This window comes from Rhipicephalus sanguineus, unplaced genomic scaffold (genome assembly GCF_013339695.2).
Source record: "Rhipicephalus sanguineus isolate Rsan-2018 unplaced genomic scaffold, BIME_Rsan_1.4 Seq7869, whole genome shotgun sequence".
NCBI classification, from domain to species: Eukaryota; Metazoa; Arthropoda; class Arachnida; order Ixodida; family Ixodidae; genus Rhipicephalus; species Rhipicephalus sanguineus.
The window spans coordinates 24,271-40,867 of NW_023615988.1; the positions used below are offsets into that span (position 1 = coordinate 24,271).

General features: G+C 49.4%; 1 protein-coding gene across 1 annotated transcript in view; it reads right to left on the reverse strand.

The window, feature by feature from the left end:
• Nucleotides 1-16,597, reverse strand: part of LOC119378337 (rho guanine nucleotide exchange factor 12) — a gene marked incomplete at its 3' end in the record, with an annotated part of 50,812 nt that overhangs the window by 23,701 nt on the left and 10,514 nt on the right. Inside the window, exons 3-6 of the mRNA XM_037647504.2 lie at nt 15,189-15,293; nt 13,205-13,494; nt 11,800-11,880; nt 11,212-11,526 (exon numbers count right to left, since the gene is read on the reverse strand). Of these exons, the coding sequence (XP_037503432.2) occupies nt 11,212-11,526; nt 11,800-11,880; nt 13,205-13,494; nt 15,189-15,293 (791 nt within the window). The remainder of the gene's footprint in view (nt 1-11,211; nt 11,527-11,799; nt 11,881-13,204; nt 13,495-15,188; nt 15,294-16,597) is intronic.

Sequence of the window (16,597 nt, forward strand, 5' to 3'; positions counted from 1 at the left end):
CCAGACGATGGCCAGGCACTCCTTTTCTGTTGTGGAGTAGTTGATTTCTGCCTTTGATCGCGACCGGCTAGCATAACTGATGACCCTTTCGAATCCGTCGGTCTTTTGCACAAGGACGGCGCCGAGTCCTACGCTGCTTGCGTCGGTGTGGATTTCCGTATCGGCGTATTCGTCGAAATGCGCAAGTATGGGAGGCGTCTGCAGGCGTCGTTTCAGTTCTTGAAATGCTTGAACTTGCGACGTTTCCCACCTGAATTCGACGTCGGCCTTCGTGAGTTGCGTCAGTGGCTCGGCGATCCGTGAAAATTCCTTGACGAAACGTCTGTAATAGGCGCACAAGCCGAGAAAACGGCGTACGGCCTTCTTATCGGTGGGCGTCGGGAAGTCAGCGATGGCAGCTGTTTTCCGCGGGTCCGGGCGAACACCATCCTTACTGATTACGTGACCCAAGAACAAGAGCTCCTCGTACGCGAAGCGGCACTTTTCAGGCTTCAAGGTGAGTCCGGAGGTCTTGATTGCTTGAAGTACAACTTCAAGGCGCCGAAGGTGTTCGTCGAAGTTTGAGGAAAACACAACGACGTCGTCCAAGTACACGAGACACGTCTGCCACTTCAAGCCGGCCAGTACTGTATCCATAACCCGTTGAAACGTCGCAGGTGCCGAGCAAAGACCAAAGGGCATGACCTTGAACTCGAACAGGCCGTCTGGTGTTATAAAAGCAGTCTTTTCACGGTCTCTCTCGTCGACTTCTATTTGCCAGTAACCGGTCTTGAGGTCCATCGACGAAAAGTACTTTGCATTGTGTAATCGATCCAGGGTGTCGTCTATCCGGGGAAGGGGATACACGTCCTTCTTCGTGACTTTGTTCAGGCGACGATAATCGACGCAAAAACGTAGAGACACATCCTTCTTCTTCACTAGCACCACCGGGGATGCCCATGGACTCTTCGACGGCTGGATGATGTCGTCGCGTAGCATTTCGTCGACCTGTTTCTTCACGGCCTCGCGTTCTCGCGTCGAAACTCTGTACGGGCTCTGACGGAGTGGTCTGGCGCTTTCCTCTGTTATGATGCGATGTTTTGCCACGGGAGTCTGCCTAATTCTTGACGACGACGAAAAGCAGTCCTTGTATTGCAAGAGCAGGGTTTTGAGCTGTTCTTGTTTGTGCTTCTCAAGGCTGGGATTGATGTCGAAAGCTGGTTGCGGCGCTTTATTCGTCAGAGTAGGCTCGGGAGAATCGGTGAGGCCGAAAGCATTGCTGGCTTCTACGATTTCATCGATGTAGGCGACCGTCGTGCCTTTGCTCACGTGCTTGTACTCGTTGCTGAAATTCGTGAGCATAACTGTTGCTTTCCCTGCCCGCAGCTCTGCTACTCCTCTTGAGACGCAAATCTTGCGGTTAATAAAGTGGTGCTGGTCGCCTTCAACAACGCCTTCCAGGTCTGCTGATTTCTGAGTGCCGACGGAAATGATGACGCTGGAGCGAGGGGGAATGGTGACCTGGTCTTCCAGCACATTCAAGGCGTGCTTTCTTGGCGGAGTGTGCGGCGGCAGTGCCTTTTCCGTGGACGGTGTTATTGACTTAGACCTCAGGTCGATGATTGCACCATGAAGGCCTAAGAAGTCCATACCAAGGATGACATCTCTCGAGCAACGCGGCAGGACCACGAAGTTCGCGGGATAAATCCGGCCGTTAATGGCGAGTCTCGCTGTGCAGATTCCCTCCGGCGTTACGAAGTGGCCTCCAGCTGTCCGGATTTCGGGGCCTTCCCAGGCTGTCCTAACTTCCTTCAGCTTCGTGGCGAACGGTCCACTGATGACAGAATAGTCGGCTCCGGTGTCGATGAGGGCTGTGACGCTGTGGCCGTCGATAAGAACGTCGAGGTCGCTAGTTCGTCGTCTTGAGTTGCAGTTACGTCGTGGCGTCGGGTCACGGCTACGTCGGTTTGTTCCGCTGCTTCCACGTTGCGTCGTCAGGACTACTTCGGTCCGCGAGGTTTCGTCGTCAGGGGTTCGCGTCGTGTCCTGAAGCCTTCGTCGTGGCGGCGGAGGGTCTTCGGTATTTCGTCGTACAGCAACCGCACCTCCATCGGTTGCTGCCCTTAGTTTTCCGGATGCGGGCTAGGTGACCGGCCCCGGGTTGGGCCAGTGTATGGTCGGCGTTTGGGGAGAGGCGTAGCGGCCTGGCGACGGCGATCGGGAAGGTCCTCGGGGGGTCCACTGCGCTCCTGCCAGGTAGTCGGCGATGTCACGTGGTCGTTCCCCCCTGCTGTGGACGCGGCGCGTCGACGGCGAACCCACGCAGTCCCATCTGTCGATAATGGCAGCGGTGGTAGGTGTGGCCGGCTTCTCCGCAGTGGTAGCAGAGTGAATGATGGTCGGGGGCGCGCCAAACGTCGGTCTTCCTCGGCGCGTATCGCTGACCGGCTGGCGGGCGGTATGACGTCGGTGGTGGCGGCGGTGGCGCCTGGCGGCGGAACTGCTGGGGCGGCGCGGCGTCTTGACGTGGGCGAGAAGGGGGGGCGTTGCGTCGGGCTGCAGCAGCATAGCTCATTGCTTGCAGCTGCGGCGGTGCCGGTTGAGGAACACCCAGTGATTGTTGGATTTCCTCGCGTACAACGTCCGCAATCGACGTCACTTCGGGCTGTGTAAAAGGTGCGAGCTTTCGCAGCTCCTCTCGCACGATGGCTCGTATCGTTTCGCGCAAGTCGTCGGAGCCGAGGGCGTGAACTGCTGCGTTGTCTTGGAATGCGCGGCGATTGTACTGCCGAGTGCGCATCTCGAGCGTCTTCTCGATTGTTGTTGCCTCGGCAAGGAATTCTTGAATGGTCTTGGGTGGGTTTCTGATTAGTCCCGCGAACAGCTCCTGCTTGATTCCTCGCATGAGGAAGCGAACTTTCTTCTCCTCGGGCATCTCAGGGTCTGCGTGGCGGAACAGTCTCGTCATTTCTTCTGTGAAGAGTGCCACGTTTTCATTTGGCAGCTGCACGCGGGTTTCGAGCAGAGCCTCGGCCCTCTCCTTGCGGACAACGCTGGTGAATGTTGCCAGGAACCTGCTGCGAAAAACGTCCCATGTTGTCAGGGTTCGCTCTTGGTTCTCGAACCATGTTCTAGCTGCGTCCTCCAAGGCGAAGAAGACATGCTGTAGCTTGTCTTCACTGGTCCAGGAATTGAAAAGGGCGACTCGGTCGTAGGCTTCCAGCTAGCTTTCCGGGTCTTCGAACGACGATCCGCGGAAGGTGGGCGGCTCCTTGGGCTGGCGAAAAAGGATTGGCGCAGGCTGCACGTGGTCGGTCATCGTCGCTGTGGTCGATGTTGAGATCTGCGGCTGCCTGGGTTTTTCGGGAAGGAGCCCGTGCTCTGGCTGCAGTCCCTTCTGCCTGCGGCTTGTGCGACGATCCGGGATTTCCTTGCCGTCGTCCTCGTCGCGGCTTGGGCTTGGGTGAGCGCTCCGCGGAGGCGTCCGGATCATGAAGCAGCACCTCCACCAGATTTCACGTGGTCGTGACGTCGACGAAGACAGCAGTCGGCGTTTGCAGGATGAAACTGTTTATTTGGCCGAACCTGTGGCCGGAAAATCAGAACTAGAACTACAGCAATACACGCTGTACAATGATAGCGGCGAACAGGGCGTCGTCCGTCGATCAACTGACAAGCGGTCAAGCGCGTCGGCTTTTATACAGGTGCTATGGAACTTTCCAGCAATATCGCTGGTGGCGGCGTTATCTCTCGACAACGCTGGAACATTCGCGTGCGGCGCGCAATCTTAACAAAACGATCTACCAGAATCGTGAAGCTTCTCGAACACTGCTTCGGGGCCAGCGTCGAGCGTTGATAACCGTCCTTGCTGGTCAAACTTGAACACATCAAAATAAAAGCAGAAGCGGGCGTGGCAGTATTTTTATGCTGACAAAAGTTGTATTCAAGAAGACTAAGCAGTTTTGCCACGCGCCTGGAGCTGTCGTTAATATGGAGAAAACTAAGATTTGGTTAATGGGGAACAAAACCGTCTGGATCTGCTGGTATTAGTTAGAACAGTGCACCGCTCGCGCACTTTGTGCCTTTGCATCGAATACGGAACACTGGGCCGCACTGCTCGTCAGCACTCACACTTGTCAAGCGCGCCTCGCAAGCATGGATGGGGTGAGGAGAACATTCTGTGTTCGCCTATGCGCAGGTATGCAATGTCTTCCTTGTCGCAAAGGTTATTTACGTGTGTCAAGTACTAAACTGCTCATGAGATAAAGATCAGGCTGTGCATAGAGTATTCAGCACTTTCGTGTGGAGGTATCAATGGAAACCAACGCGCAGGAGTAATTTGTTTCTCCCTTCAGTATCTGCTCGGATAATGGATTTGTTTGTACACTAACTTAGCCTCGGTTTGTAGTAGGCACGTTGCTTACAAATGTACCGTGCTTGTAATTCAGCAAACCAGTTTAAATATACTGCTTTATTGTTAAATTCGAGGCTCTGACTTACTAATGTTTGAAGTTTGAAAAACAGCACGTAGACGAAAACGTGCTCTATTTTCGGAAAAAGATGTAACTCCATTCTCATTCCATTCCGTGCAAAAACCTCTTAATGCCATTCCCATTACATTCCTCCAAGCGTTGTCCCCATTCCCATTCCATTTCAGGGTCTCGAAAATGTGGAATGATTCCAGGGTCATTCCGATTCAGGAGTGGCAACTCCGCAACACTGGTGGGAAGCATTAAACCACATACTCATTGCACTATTAGCATTGTGTGATGACTGGTTGTTATTTTACTCTTCTGCCACGCTATATTACACATGTTAACACCATTCCTTGCCCGACATGACGCCTGTATTGACTGCTATGCAGAGGGCACGGGTTAAACTCCCATCCGACCCTAGAAATTTGTTTCTCATTCAACTTTTCCTTATTTCACGCGACAGAGGTCACGAACACCGGCAGTGGCAGACATCTATGGTGCCATATTCGGCTTCTGTGATCTCATAACAGCCTTCACTCTAACGAAGTTCTGCGCCGACGATGCCTTCTCTACTTTGGCCTGCATGACAGGCGCGCAAAAGTCCACTTGCGTTAAAGGGGCCCTGCAACACCTTTCTTAGTTATATTGGAATAGTCTCATTATTGACGTATGACTCTTCACGAGTCATATGCCGCAAAAATTTTTCGAATCCGTCAAGTCTAAGTGGTGTTACCAAATTATAGAGATCACGTTCCACAGCTTTCTCCCTCAACTCAACGCCGCGAGCGCACGGAAAGCTAGGCAGCGAGTCGAGGGAGGGAGCGCAGAGGAGCGAGGCTCCGCCCAAGAGTGCCGGCGGAGTTTTTTTCTTCATTTTTTTTTCTCTCTGACGTCTGGGCACAACCACGTGGTCTGTGCCGCCACTTCCGGTCGGCTTGCGTCGTTCTCGTCGAGCGGAGCCGATCGCACTGTGTATCGCGCGTGCTTGAAAACTGCGCGTCGGTTTGGTAATGTTGGGTGTGCACCTCGAACGCCGTAGTGTTTTCATCGCTCTGCCAACCATGGAAGCAAACCTGCGCGCTCGTTTGGAACGAATGACAGCTGAGATCGGTTTCGGCCCATACTCCAATACACCGCCTCGTAAGACGGCACTGGCAGACGACCCCGAAGCGCCGCCATTACCGGACGCCAGCATTGTTATCGGAGACACGCTGCACCCCTGCCTCGGTCGGTCGTGAGAACGTGCCGACGATGCAGTTCTCAGCTGACGAGGCAACACTCAAACGGCTACCACTCTCAACGGCAACCGGCAATGGTCAAAAGCACAGAAATATTCACGTTTTCGGCACTGCGCATGGCGAAGAAAACGGAACCACGCAACTACGAGCAGACGAGCTGTCGGTGAGACCGGAAGTGCTAATATTAATGTTTGTTCGGTGTTCTTAATGCGATAAAATAATATAAACATACATATTATCTACTTATTGAACTCAAAATTAACAACGAAAGTAATAATGAGGGTGTTATCGTGATTATAACATCAGCCAATGGTGGAACTGCCGACAATCGCGTCATATTTTGCGGACTAATACATCATTTGTCGAGAGAAGAGGGAACGATTTTCAGCTGACTTTGAGAATTTATTGTAAATTCCAGGCCGTGCGCATTGCTACAATATTTGGCTCGCGTGTTCTCGGGAGCCTCGACTACCGATCGGCAGCGCTTTTTGAGCATGCTCGAAAAGTGTTTGCAGGGCCCCTTTAATATAAACATCTCTGGTTGCCACTGTTTTAATTTTTCGCACAATTTCAACACATCTTTGCTTCGGAATTCCTGCCTGAGGTACGCGCTAATACTGTACCCTGAGACATGCTCACACTGCATGAGCTCAGTTGTTCCGGATTGCGAAGTTTTCCTCGTGAACCGATTGAAAAAATTTCGGTTTCACTCCGGAAGGAAATAATGGATAAAGTTTCGCTTACGTTTTCGTTCTGGTCAAAAATATTGTTTTTTTCGTTTTTTGTTTTCGGTTTTCGTTCCGTTCCGACACCCTGCCAGGGGGAAAAAAGCTTTTCTGATCAGGTGGGTCGCCTTCACAGTAACCACTTCCGTCTGCGAAGGACTAGTGCGTCACATTAAGAAGGGACAAAAAAGTGTGAAAAAAGACGGCCAAAAATATGTGCCACCATGCCCTACAAGCACAGAATGGCACATGGGTTAAAAAATGTGGCGTTAAGTTCAGGTACTATTTTCAGCCAAAAATAAGTTAGGAAAATTGTGCCCAATGGTGAACAAAAAGCATGATAAACTGAGGTCTAGCCAAATTAAATGTGGTGTGAAGCACAGAGACACAGCAATGTGCTGCGCACAAGGGGTAGTGTATAAAATACTAGGGGTGTGCGAATATTCGAAATTTCGAATATTTTTCGAATAGTGTTTGCTATTCGGTTCGATTCGCACTGGAATTTTACTATTCGAACTTCCCAAAAACAAATACAGTCAAAGTACGATTGAAATTGACCCCTTCAGATTTTCAATACGCTTCACCTCATTACACCCTCATATTGCGGCAAAGCTGCCTTTCAAGCTCCGTTACGGTCGAACTTTGCCAAGACGCAGTCAACGTCCGATTGGTAGTGGTCCCTAGATTTTCAATATGCTTCACCTCATCACACCCCGGTATTGCGGCAAAGCTGCCTTTCAAGCTCTGTTACGGTCGAACTTCGCCAAAACACAACGTCCGATTGAAAGCGGTCCCTAGATTTTTCAATATGCTTCACCTCATCACACCCCGGTATTGCGGCAAAGCTGCCTTTCAAGCTCCGTTACGGCCGCAAATCTACTAATTCAAGAAAACGCAGGTTCTAACATGGAGATGAAAGATGTGGCAGAGGTGGGGGCTCAATTAATGCTGTTTTGGACCTGTAATTTGGGCAGGAAGTCCGAAAAATCGGAAGCTAAAGCTTTTTAGCATCAAAAATTTCAGATGTTCTTATTACTACGAGGCAGATTTGGAACTCCGGACTTGAAGGGAGCACACCCTTGTCCCCCACATCAGTTGGGCTTCCACAGAAGTTGAAAGTGGAGGAGAGGCTGAGGAAATGGCATCTTTGCCTATCACGTGTAAAGTGTTGTCGGCAAAACTTTGGTGGCACCAAATCATGTAGATAAATAGAATTCGGCCTCTACATTGCCTCATTCTTGATAAGGCAACTATGAAACACCACTCCGTGCCACTGCTTCATCAACCTAGCGAAAAGAAACATTTGCATGTTGCTATCTCATAAGAATATGCTTAGGACTCCTCTCTAACATTTTTCTGCAATTTCGCTTCGAAGTATTCGAAAAATATTCTAGAAGTATTCGAGAAATATTCGAAAAATATTCGATTCGACTCGCACTCTCACTTCAATATTCGAATTCGCTTCGCACCCAAAATTTTGCTATTCGCACAGCTCTACAAAATACCCTTAACCTGTAAAAGAAGTGTACATCGGGCAAACGGGGCGCTGCCTCTGTCTACGGCTAAAAGAACATTCCGGAACCTTCAAGACCTGCACGTATGTCAACCTGCCTTCGCACTGCAACACGTGTGGGTGCAAGCCATTGTTCAGTGATACCACAGTGCTCTTTAAACACAGTGATCAAACAACACGGGAACTTGTGGAAGCTTTCTACATTAAAAAAGAAGGAGAGTCCTGTGTCAGCCAAACATCGGTTTCTTTACACGAAAAAGCAAACTTGACCAGTGGTATGTTTGTTTGATCTTTTGTCGCTCCTGCGCAGTCTCTTCACAGTATAAAAGCCTTTTATAGTTTGCCTTGTTATGGTCCCTTGCCAGCTCCTCTGCACATGTTCTTTATGCTTATCATTTGTGTATAAATAATCTACATATGCCAAATAAATTACAGTTGAGAGTCAGCGCACTGTTTTTTGCCCATTATGTACCTGCTTTAAACGTACTAACGGTTAAAACGTAGTTACGACGAATCCCCGACCGAGTCCCATAGAGCCCAATGCATTCGCTGACCGCTTAAGCCGTAGTCGTTCGCCCTATGCCTACCGGTTAGTGTGTACCGCAATAACTTTTTGTGCCATAAGATTTTACTGCGCCGCTCAACTTCCCGACGCCACAATGTGCCGCCAAAGGTTTTCCGTCTTTTTGAGAAGTGCGGAGATCGGTTGATCACCGATTCTGACTTCCGCGCAATTGTGGTGACGCCTTTGCAGGTAAGCATTGGGAAAGGACGAAGGCGAGGTGGCGGCCTCCGATGAACGCGCCGGCATGACTTACTGCCGACAACCTTATCACAATAAGTATCTTCGTCTTATCTGCTCGGGCACGCGTGCAGCGTAGCGCTACTTTTTAAGCCCACTGCACACTTTTATTAGGCAACAACCTGAACGCGCTGGGCCGCCGATCGCTGCCGCCTCATTTGCGGGGCCGTCTTCAAGGCTGAAGTTGAATTAATGGCGCAGTGCTCGGACGAGGGACGAAGAACTTACGCCATGTACCAACTAGCCCAACAGCAAACGCTACTAAGCCGTCATCAGGCACGCACTGCTTTGTAGAAACGAAAGCAGATCGCTGTTGCGTGGTTAGCGTTGCAGGTCACGAGCGCTGAGAAACCTCGCTGCATTGATGCTATCACACTAAACGCACGCATACGGTACAGCAAGCGTAGCGCTCTTGTTACCATACTGCACGCTTTTATTGGGCGACCACCCAACGCGCCTCCGCCCGCTGCAAGGACCGCTAGAGCGTCGCGGAGTGAGCATCGCTTGCACGAAGTTCGTCATCGCTGCGTTAACCGAACAAGCTACTTGCCGCATCTGTGCACGATCTGGAGCGAAGTGGCCATGAACAACATTCCCACAACAAATGCGCGCATGCGACACAGCAAGCGGCCCGGTAGTGACGGCGTGAGCCGAGTAGGCGACGCGCTGCACGCAACTAGCCGGGAGACGATCAGCTCCACGCGGCCGTACAGCGTTTCACTAGAACTCTGTCAGTTTTCGTTTGGTAGGAGATCGCGGTTAGACGCACAGACATACACAGTGCAGACCACTTATAATGTAACCGCATATAGTGCAGGACCGGTTATAATGCGGTCTTTTTCGACTCCCGTTTACCCTCCCATAGAACCGCATGTATACACATACCGCTTATTGTGCAGTCCCCCAAGATGAAATACCATTTTTAATGCAGTTGCGGGAAAATATTTCTGACAAACGCGGTAGCGAGTGCGGTTCTCAAAGGAGGTACGCCGCTGGGGAGGGAGCGATGAGGTCGTTACGAAGGGCGAGGGTACGCACAGTAAACGAACGAGGGGCGGAGAGAGGAAAAGACCGCGGCAGCGCTGTGCGGGCTCGCCGAGTGGGGAAGGATGGTGGTTGCCAAGGCGACGGAGTAGCCTTTGCACCGGCGGCGGCAAGGCTCCGCGGCCGCTTGCCAGCAGCGCGTTCCGCGTGGAACGTACGATCGCGTCCTCATCAAGTGCGCTTTAAAGTAAGTTTCCTGTCGGGAAAAGCGTCGTCGTTATCACACTTGCTACAGATATCGCGTTTGCTACCTCGTCCGCAAATTGAGAAGTTTTGCGGCTTCATGACGCGAGCTTTCACCTGTTCTGCCAGTGCGCGGACTTAAACGAGCTTGGCGGGCTTTTGTCGCCGTTGATCTCCCGGCCGCGAACACAAACTTCGTATCACACGCGCTGTTCTTGGGTTAGTGCTTGAGTGCAATCTTTTCGATGTCCGTTCTTCATGTTGTCTTGGACAAACTTCCCGCGACAACATGCTGAACCGCAGGCTAGGCCTAATCAGCGTTGTTGGTTGCTTTTCGGTAGCGGTCGCGGGCGATAAAAGTTGCGGTTTGGCGCGGAATCAACGAAACTTTTTGCGATGGCTGCACTTGAAGGGAAGGGAATCATATCGTTAATGAAAACGAGGGCATGGTCGGCACATGCAACTCTCGAATGGTGGTTCCAGATTCGACTGCAATGTCTTGGACATCGCGTGCGCGCCCGTGAAATCGAACGATCGGTACTGCTCAGCACGTGAAATTTCGGTCGCGATTCGACACGGTTTCTGTGTAATGCGCATACCTCGCGGTGGCCTGAAACGTAGTCGGCGAATTTCCGCGATGGCACTTTGTTTTGTTCACTTTTTTCCCCCGTGTTCATTTCGTTGGCAATGCGGGTCTTTGGCGGTTAATTTTTGAACATTCGGAGATTTAAGTGGTTGTAAGCGCCCCAAATCGCATATGTCGATTATCGGACACGCGAGGCTACATGCTCAACACGTTTTGCGCAAGTGCAGCCTTTGAAGAAGGTTGTTTTGGTTATAGTGCCGTAACGCTTATAGTGCGGATATTCGCGACTCTGGTGACTTACGTTATAAGCGGTCTATACTGTATCGCGGAAAGCAGACACTGTACGTTCTGTCGCCATTTCGACCACTGCGTTGACTGCGTACCCCGGACCCTGTAATAGTCTTGAAATGCTCTTTGGCGTCGCCACTGCGTGCTATCGGGCGGTCGTGCCAGAGTGCCAGGATCTTTTCTCCGCTTGGGCAATATTTGCTGTGGCACTCTATTTCTTTGCTGGCGGCGATGGCGTACGCTAGGAGATGCAAATTTGTACCTGTTGTTTACTGCACACTACCGTTTAGTGCGTAGTTATGCCGCGTTCCCGGCAGGTACGTATTAACGAGGTTTCACTGTATTCTCAACTGCAATGCATTAAGCAGGCCCACTAACCCATGGACTGGGTCCAAGAGCGTGCGAGAGGTTCTCCAACGAAGCCGAGCTCGCCAGTGGTCCCGACCGGGGACGCCCCGCCGTTGTCGCATGAGGTGCTACGTGGAAGGAACTTGAGCGCAGCCCCTCGGGCCCTTCCGTGCTCCGACGGGCCTCTGTGGCCGAGCGCTGACGTGGAGCGGCAGCAGTGGCCTCCTGGTTGGAGCCCCGCAGGGCCGACAGCTGGTTCTCCAGGTGGGAGATGCGCTTGCGGGCACTCTGCATCTCCGCATGACTTTTCTCAGACGACGTCTTGCCATACTCGTGCAGCAGTTGCTGTGAATGGGACACCGATGCAGCAACCATGAGAATGAGAAGCCATTGCTCTATTCCATTGCAAAAGTCGCACTACGTATCTGCATTATGTTTTGTTAATTTCTGTTTTCCTCATCCAGGGGACATTTTATGATTGTGCTGCTACTATATCTAAGTGGACGAGAGTCTGCGTCACGCCCCGCTGTCGACCAGTCGTCGTGCCTGAGTAGCAACCCATGCTGCAAGTATTAATGCTGCCCTGCTTAGTCCACGAGGAATGAGCACAGCACTCACCATCAGGTATGACTGCTCTTTTTCCAGCATCTTCTTGATTGTCAGGTACGAGATGTTTGTGCATTGCTGTTGCTTCTCAGGCTGCCAAAAGAGAAATACCTCATTTGTCAGTGCTGGCACACAACACATGAAACACAATGGGTTCTTTCTAAGCTTGTGCAAGTAGTATTCTACATTTTCACATCTTCAATTGAATAGCGAGTAATTTTGGATCTGCCTTAATTCAAATATCAGTGTTAAAAATTTTTTTGAAGCGCTCGAATGAACATAAATTTGAAAGCATAGACAATTGCCAGTTTCCTCTAGTAATGGAAATTATATTCACATAGCTTAGAGCCAAGAAAAGTTGAAGACAAATCACAACAATGACAGATTTATTTAGTCAAAGCCAGTTGACTTAACCCCTCCACCACCCCAATTATCGCCCAGATACATCTTGAAGTAAAGGCGAAAAAACAAGAATGGAGAAAATTCAAGAAGACAGTAGAACACGCTCTTGCTCCTTTTAGCGTGTCGTCCCTTCTTCTTCATTCCTCTCCATTTTCATTTTTTCACACTTTACTTCAAAATGCAAGTTCATCAACTCGCCCAAATGTCCCTGTTAGTTCTACCCATATACCTTTGGGTCCTCAATCAGCAACTGCATTTTGTTCCAGACATGTAGTATAACGCTGGAATGAACGTGCCACAAACAAGCTTTCAAACTTTGATCACAACAAAGCCAGTTGTGTAAGGCCCCCTTGCTCAAATAAATACTATTTATTTTGGGACTAAGACAGTTACTGGAAGTTGTAGGCAAAAGAAAATTATTGTCCTCTCCGTTTAGTGCTCAAAAAAAAAAATACTTAGAATGTTACACTGAAATGTACACTGAACAATCAGAATGTCTCTTTCCCAATCACATTTTCTCATGTATATGCTTTTCTAAATGCATTGGCACTGCGAGAAAGCAAAACCGAAACTGGAATTGAAGTCAGCTGGAAGCTGCCGTAACATAAACGTGCAGAAGCCCCGTCTCCACTGCCAAGATTAGCTGTCCCCAAGTAAAGTGAAGAGACTGATGGGCTTCAAGAGATGCCATATTTTAGGGTTGGCATATTATATTATCCACCACCAGAGTACAAAAGCTTTCGCTGCATACCAACCCTATGTAGCAACTGTGGCTAGAAATTGAGCCTTGCTCTCAGTAGCAGGATCTCATAGCCACTGAGCCAACAACGTGTGCTTAAATAAAAGGTTGACTACATATTTCTTTAACAAAACATTTGCTGCATCCTTAAGCTGATGAACGCAGCCATTTTACACGACAAGGCTTGAAAATGTGTGCCATCATTTGATCACAGAAATGCCCAATTCTCTGAACACGAATGTATCAGATGCAAGACGGGAAGAGAGAAAAACATACATCAACCGGCTGGGGCCCAGTGATACGTTCTGAAGACTGCTTTGAAACTAGCGGCTGGTGGCTGGGTGGCGAGGCTGCAGGTGCTGTGCTGGTGGTTCCACCCCCAGCAGTGTTGTTTGGTCGCTCACCACCCACACCAGAGGAAGGCGGTCCGAGCAGGGTGAGTGCCACGTGCGCTCCCGACTTGATAAGGTGAACTACGTCTTGGTGGTTGGACTGTGTCACTAACGTCCCATTGACTTTGATGATACGGTCACCTTGGTGGACACCTGCCCGTGCCGCTGCCCCACCTGAACACAAGTGCACATGCTAGAGCGCAAGGTTCCTTTTACATGTGACAGATTCTGTCATGCAGTAAAGTCATTAATGTTAAGACAATAATAGCATGGTCTGTACAGCGTCAGTGTGCAAGATCTGATACCACATATAACTGTGGCTGAGACAAAATATTGTATGTGTGTCTTTGTGTGGATCCAGTTAACTTTCTGATAACAGCGATAATGTTGGTGAAAGCATTGATGGACGCCAACCAAGGTGAAAAATCTTTACGGACGTTTCGGCTCCCACAGGAAGAGAAAACACAGCAGCCATTGTGAACAAGGCTCCCCCGTGTGAGAGCCAAAACATCCATAAATATTTTTCACCTTGGTCGGCGTCCAGCAATGTTTTCACCAATGCTTCATCCCGACGAGATGAGACTCATCAGACTTCAACTTTAACAGTGATAATGCTGAAGCATGCAAGCGTGTATTTAATAATTTAGCTAAAAAAAACCAGTGGGAGTGGCTGTGTTTGTCATTTTTTCCACAATTTTAAACAATACTGAGGTGCGATATCTTCAAGCACCATTGCAATGAATGCTAGAAAAGGAGAAAAAGGGAGCATGTTGAGCTTTATAATAATTATTAGGGTTTTAGGTCCCAAAATCACGATAAAATTATGAGGGACGCCGTAGTGGAGGGCTCTGGAATGATCGACCACCTGGGGTTCTTTAACACCAGACTCGCTGGCTGAGCATGTCTATGGAAAAATAGTGCCATGGTGTGCGTGTGTGCAGCATCCCAAGCAAGCAAGCCTCACTCTCTAGTGCATACAGAACGGCGTTGCCTTACACCAAGATGCTAATGTTAGGTGCCCCTGAGTGGTTGTCAAAATGCCTGGTTTAGCCAGCATTAGTCAGTCATGCACCATAAATATACTGACCAATCTGGGCAGTAGTGTCGAATAGATAAATGGCACCCAACGTAACAAAAGATAAAAGGTGCCAATGCGCGTGCACACGCAACCTGTCACAGACCCCACCTGCCGAGCCCTACTGTCACAATGCTAAATGCTAACATGAACTTAAAGCAAGCCATTTGTCGCAAGGCAATATCATTCTAGAAACGTTAGGGGGTGACGCTTGCTTGCTAGGGAAACCGCGCATGCGCAGACCATGGCTGTGTTGTTCCATCAGTGTGCTCCACCGGCAAGTGGCTGCACATGCGGCATTCCAAATTATTTTGTGATCATTTTGAACAGAATAAACCGCGCGAAAGACACGAACGAGCAAGCAATGACAAACACGTCATGTTTTGCATCAGTGAACCTTTGCTAGCCCTATCACAGGCTCTTTTTGTTACCTTGTAAAAATCAGATGGTTTTATGTTATTGTGCTTTCCCAGTTTCTATTTATTCTGTTTTGATAGAAATAAAATTTTAGTTGTGAGTCAGTGCCTGCATTTGTCGTTCCTGGCTCATCCTCATTTTTCGTGCTGTTTATTCGCGCTAATGAATCCTATGTTATCAGGCGGCTTGTCCCATTCCACTAACTTTCTGGGAAAAAGAGACACGTGCAAGACATGTGCTATATATATATTACAAGCACAGCTAACCATAGTAGTCCAAAGATAGTAAACATGCACACACTGGTTGGCCGACTGATCAAGCACAATCAATATGAATGGATGAAGAACAGTCAAACAAGGTAGTGAAGGGAACCCACCTGGCTTGACAGACTGCACAAAAACAGGGTTATCGCCTGAGACAGTCAGACCATAGCCCTTCTCATCCCGCCGCACGATCAGGCACCGTTGCACCAGCAGAACACCTGCACACACACACAGGAATCCAGGAGAGTATTGTTTTGACGACATGTTTTTGCAGCTACATTGCACTGATGTCAGCGCATAGAGCTCACCTCTATAATATCAGCCACAAATGCAGCCTAACGTATATTTTAACTTAGTTCTGAAGTTCGTGCAAGCACAGAATCGGAAAGTGAAGCACCTACCGATGTAATCATCATGAGGGCACCCTTTGTAAATAACGTACATCAAGAGTTTTCGTTGGGTTACCGGAGGCAACACAAGAAGCGACACCTGGTGATGCAGAACCCAACCAGAGACCAACAAACCTAACACTGCAGCAACTTGCCCGCTTAGCGACTCTGTGTAAAGCATTGACATTGAGATCAATACTCACAGTATTTTCATTATTTTTTCTGACATACACTGATGCAACTGAAAAAAAAACAAACTTTCTTATATATCGTAGGTGGACAAAACACCACAAGATGTCGCTACTGGCTCCACTGCTGCCGTCAACAACTCCAGTAACTGGGCATCTGCAAACAAATCTACGGAAAAACCTACCCTAACACCGTGGGACGAACTAGAGCTTGCTGCTGCTAGGATTGTTATGCAAAGGGGACGGATTACTGCTTTGGCACTCTCCATCACACAATGTCATCCGCAATGGCATGTGTGATCAGTAGAGGCTGGATTTTTAGGCATTAAAAAAGCTCGTTTTAGGTGCCAGAAATAGGCAGGCAAAACAACGTCTTAGGCTTACAAAATCGTAAATACAGGCACAATAAATTTTCACATGAATGCAAATAATGTCAAACGAAGACGTGCGCGACCTCTATCTACGACAGGAAAACAAAAATCTTATTGCTTAAGATGGCACAAAGGCACCAGCAGTTCAACATAGACGTACAATTGTGCTTTGTCCCGCACTGCTCCCAGAACACGGTCTCTCCCGTGTTCTGCACGGTGAGTCAACTGTCCACTGCTGAATCAACACACTTCTGAGTGTCTTTTCATGAGAAAGGTAGAGCAGGAGCAGAGAGCCAGTTCGCAAAAAGATCAGAAGAGAGGGATACCTCCAATTGACTGGGTCGAATCCAGTAGAGCCAATTTCGCCCCTAAAGTGAACCACTGGCGTAGCCAGGCAGGGAGGGGGGCTTCGGGGGGTTCAACCCCCCCCCCCCCCCAGAACTTTTCAATTTTGCATGTGTGTATATACATGCACACATACAAATGCACGCACGAACATACATAAAGTATGCTTGAACCCCTCCTCCCTTCCGAAAAGATTTCTGGCTATGCTACTGCAGTGAACACCTTACAA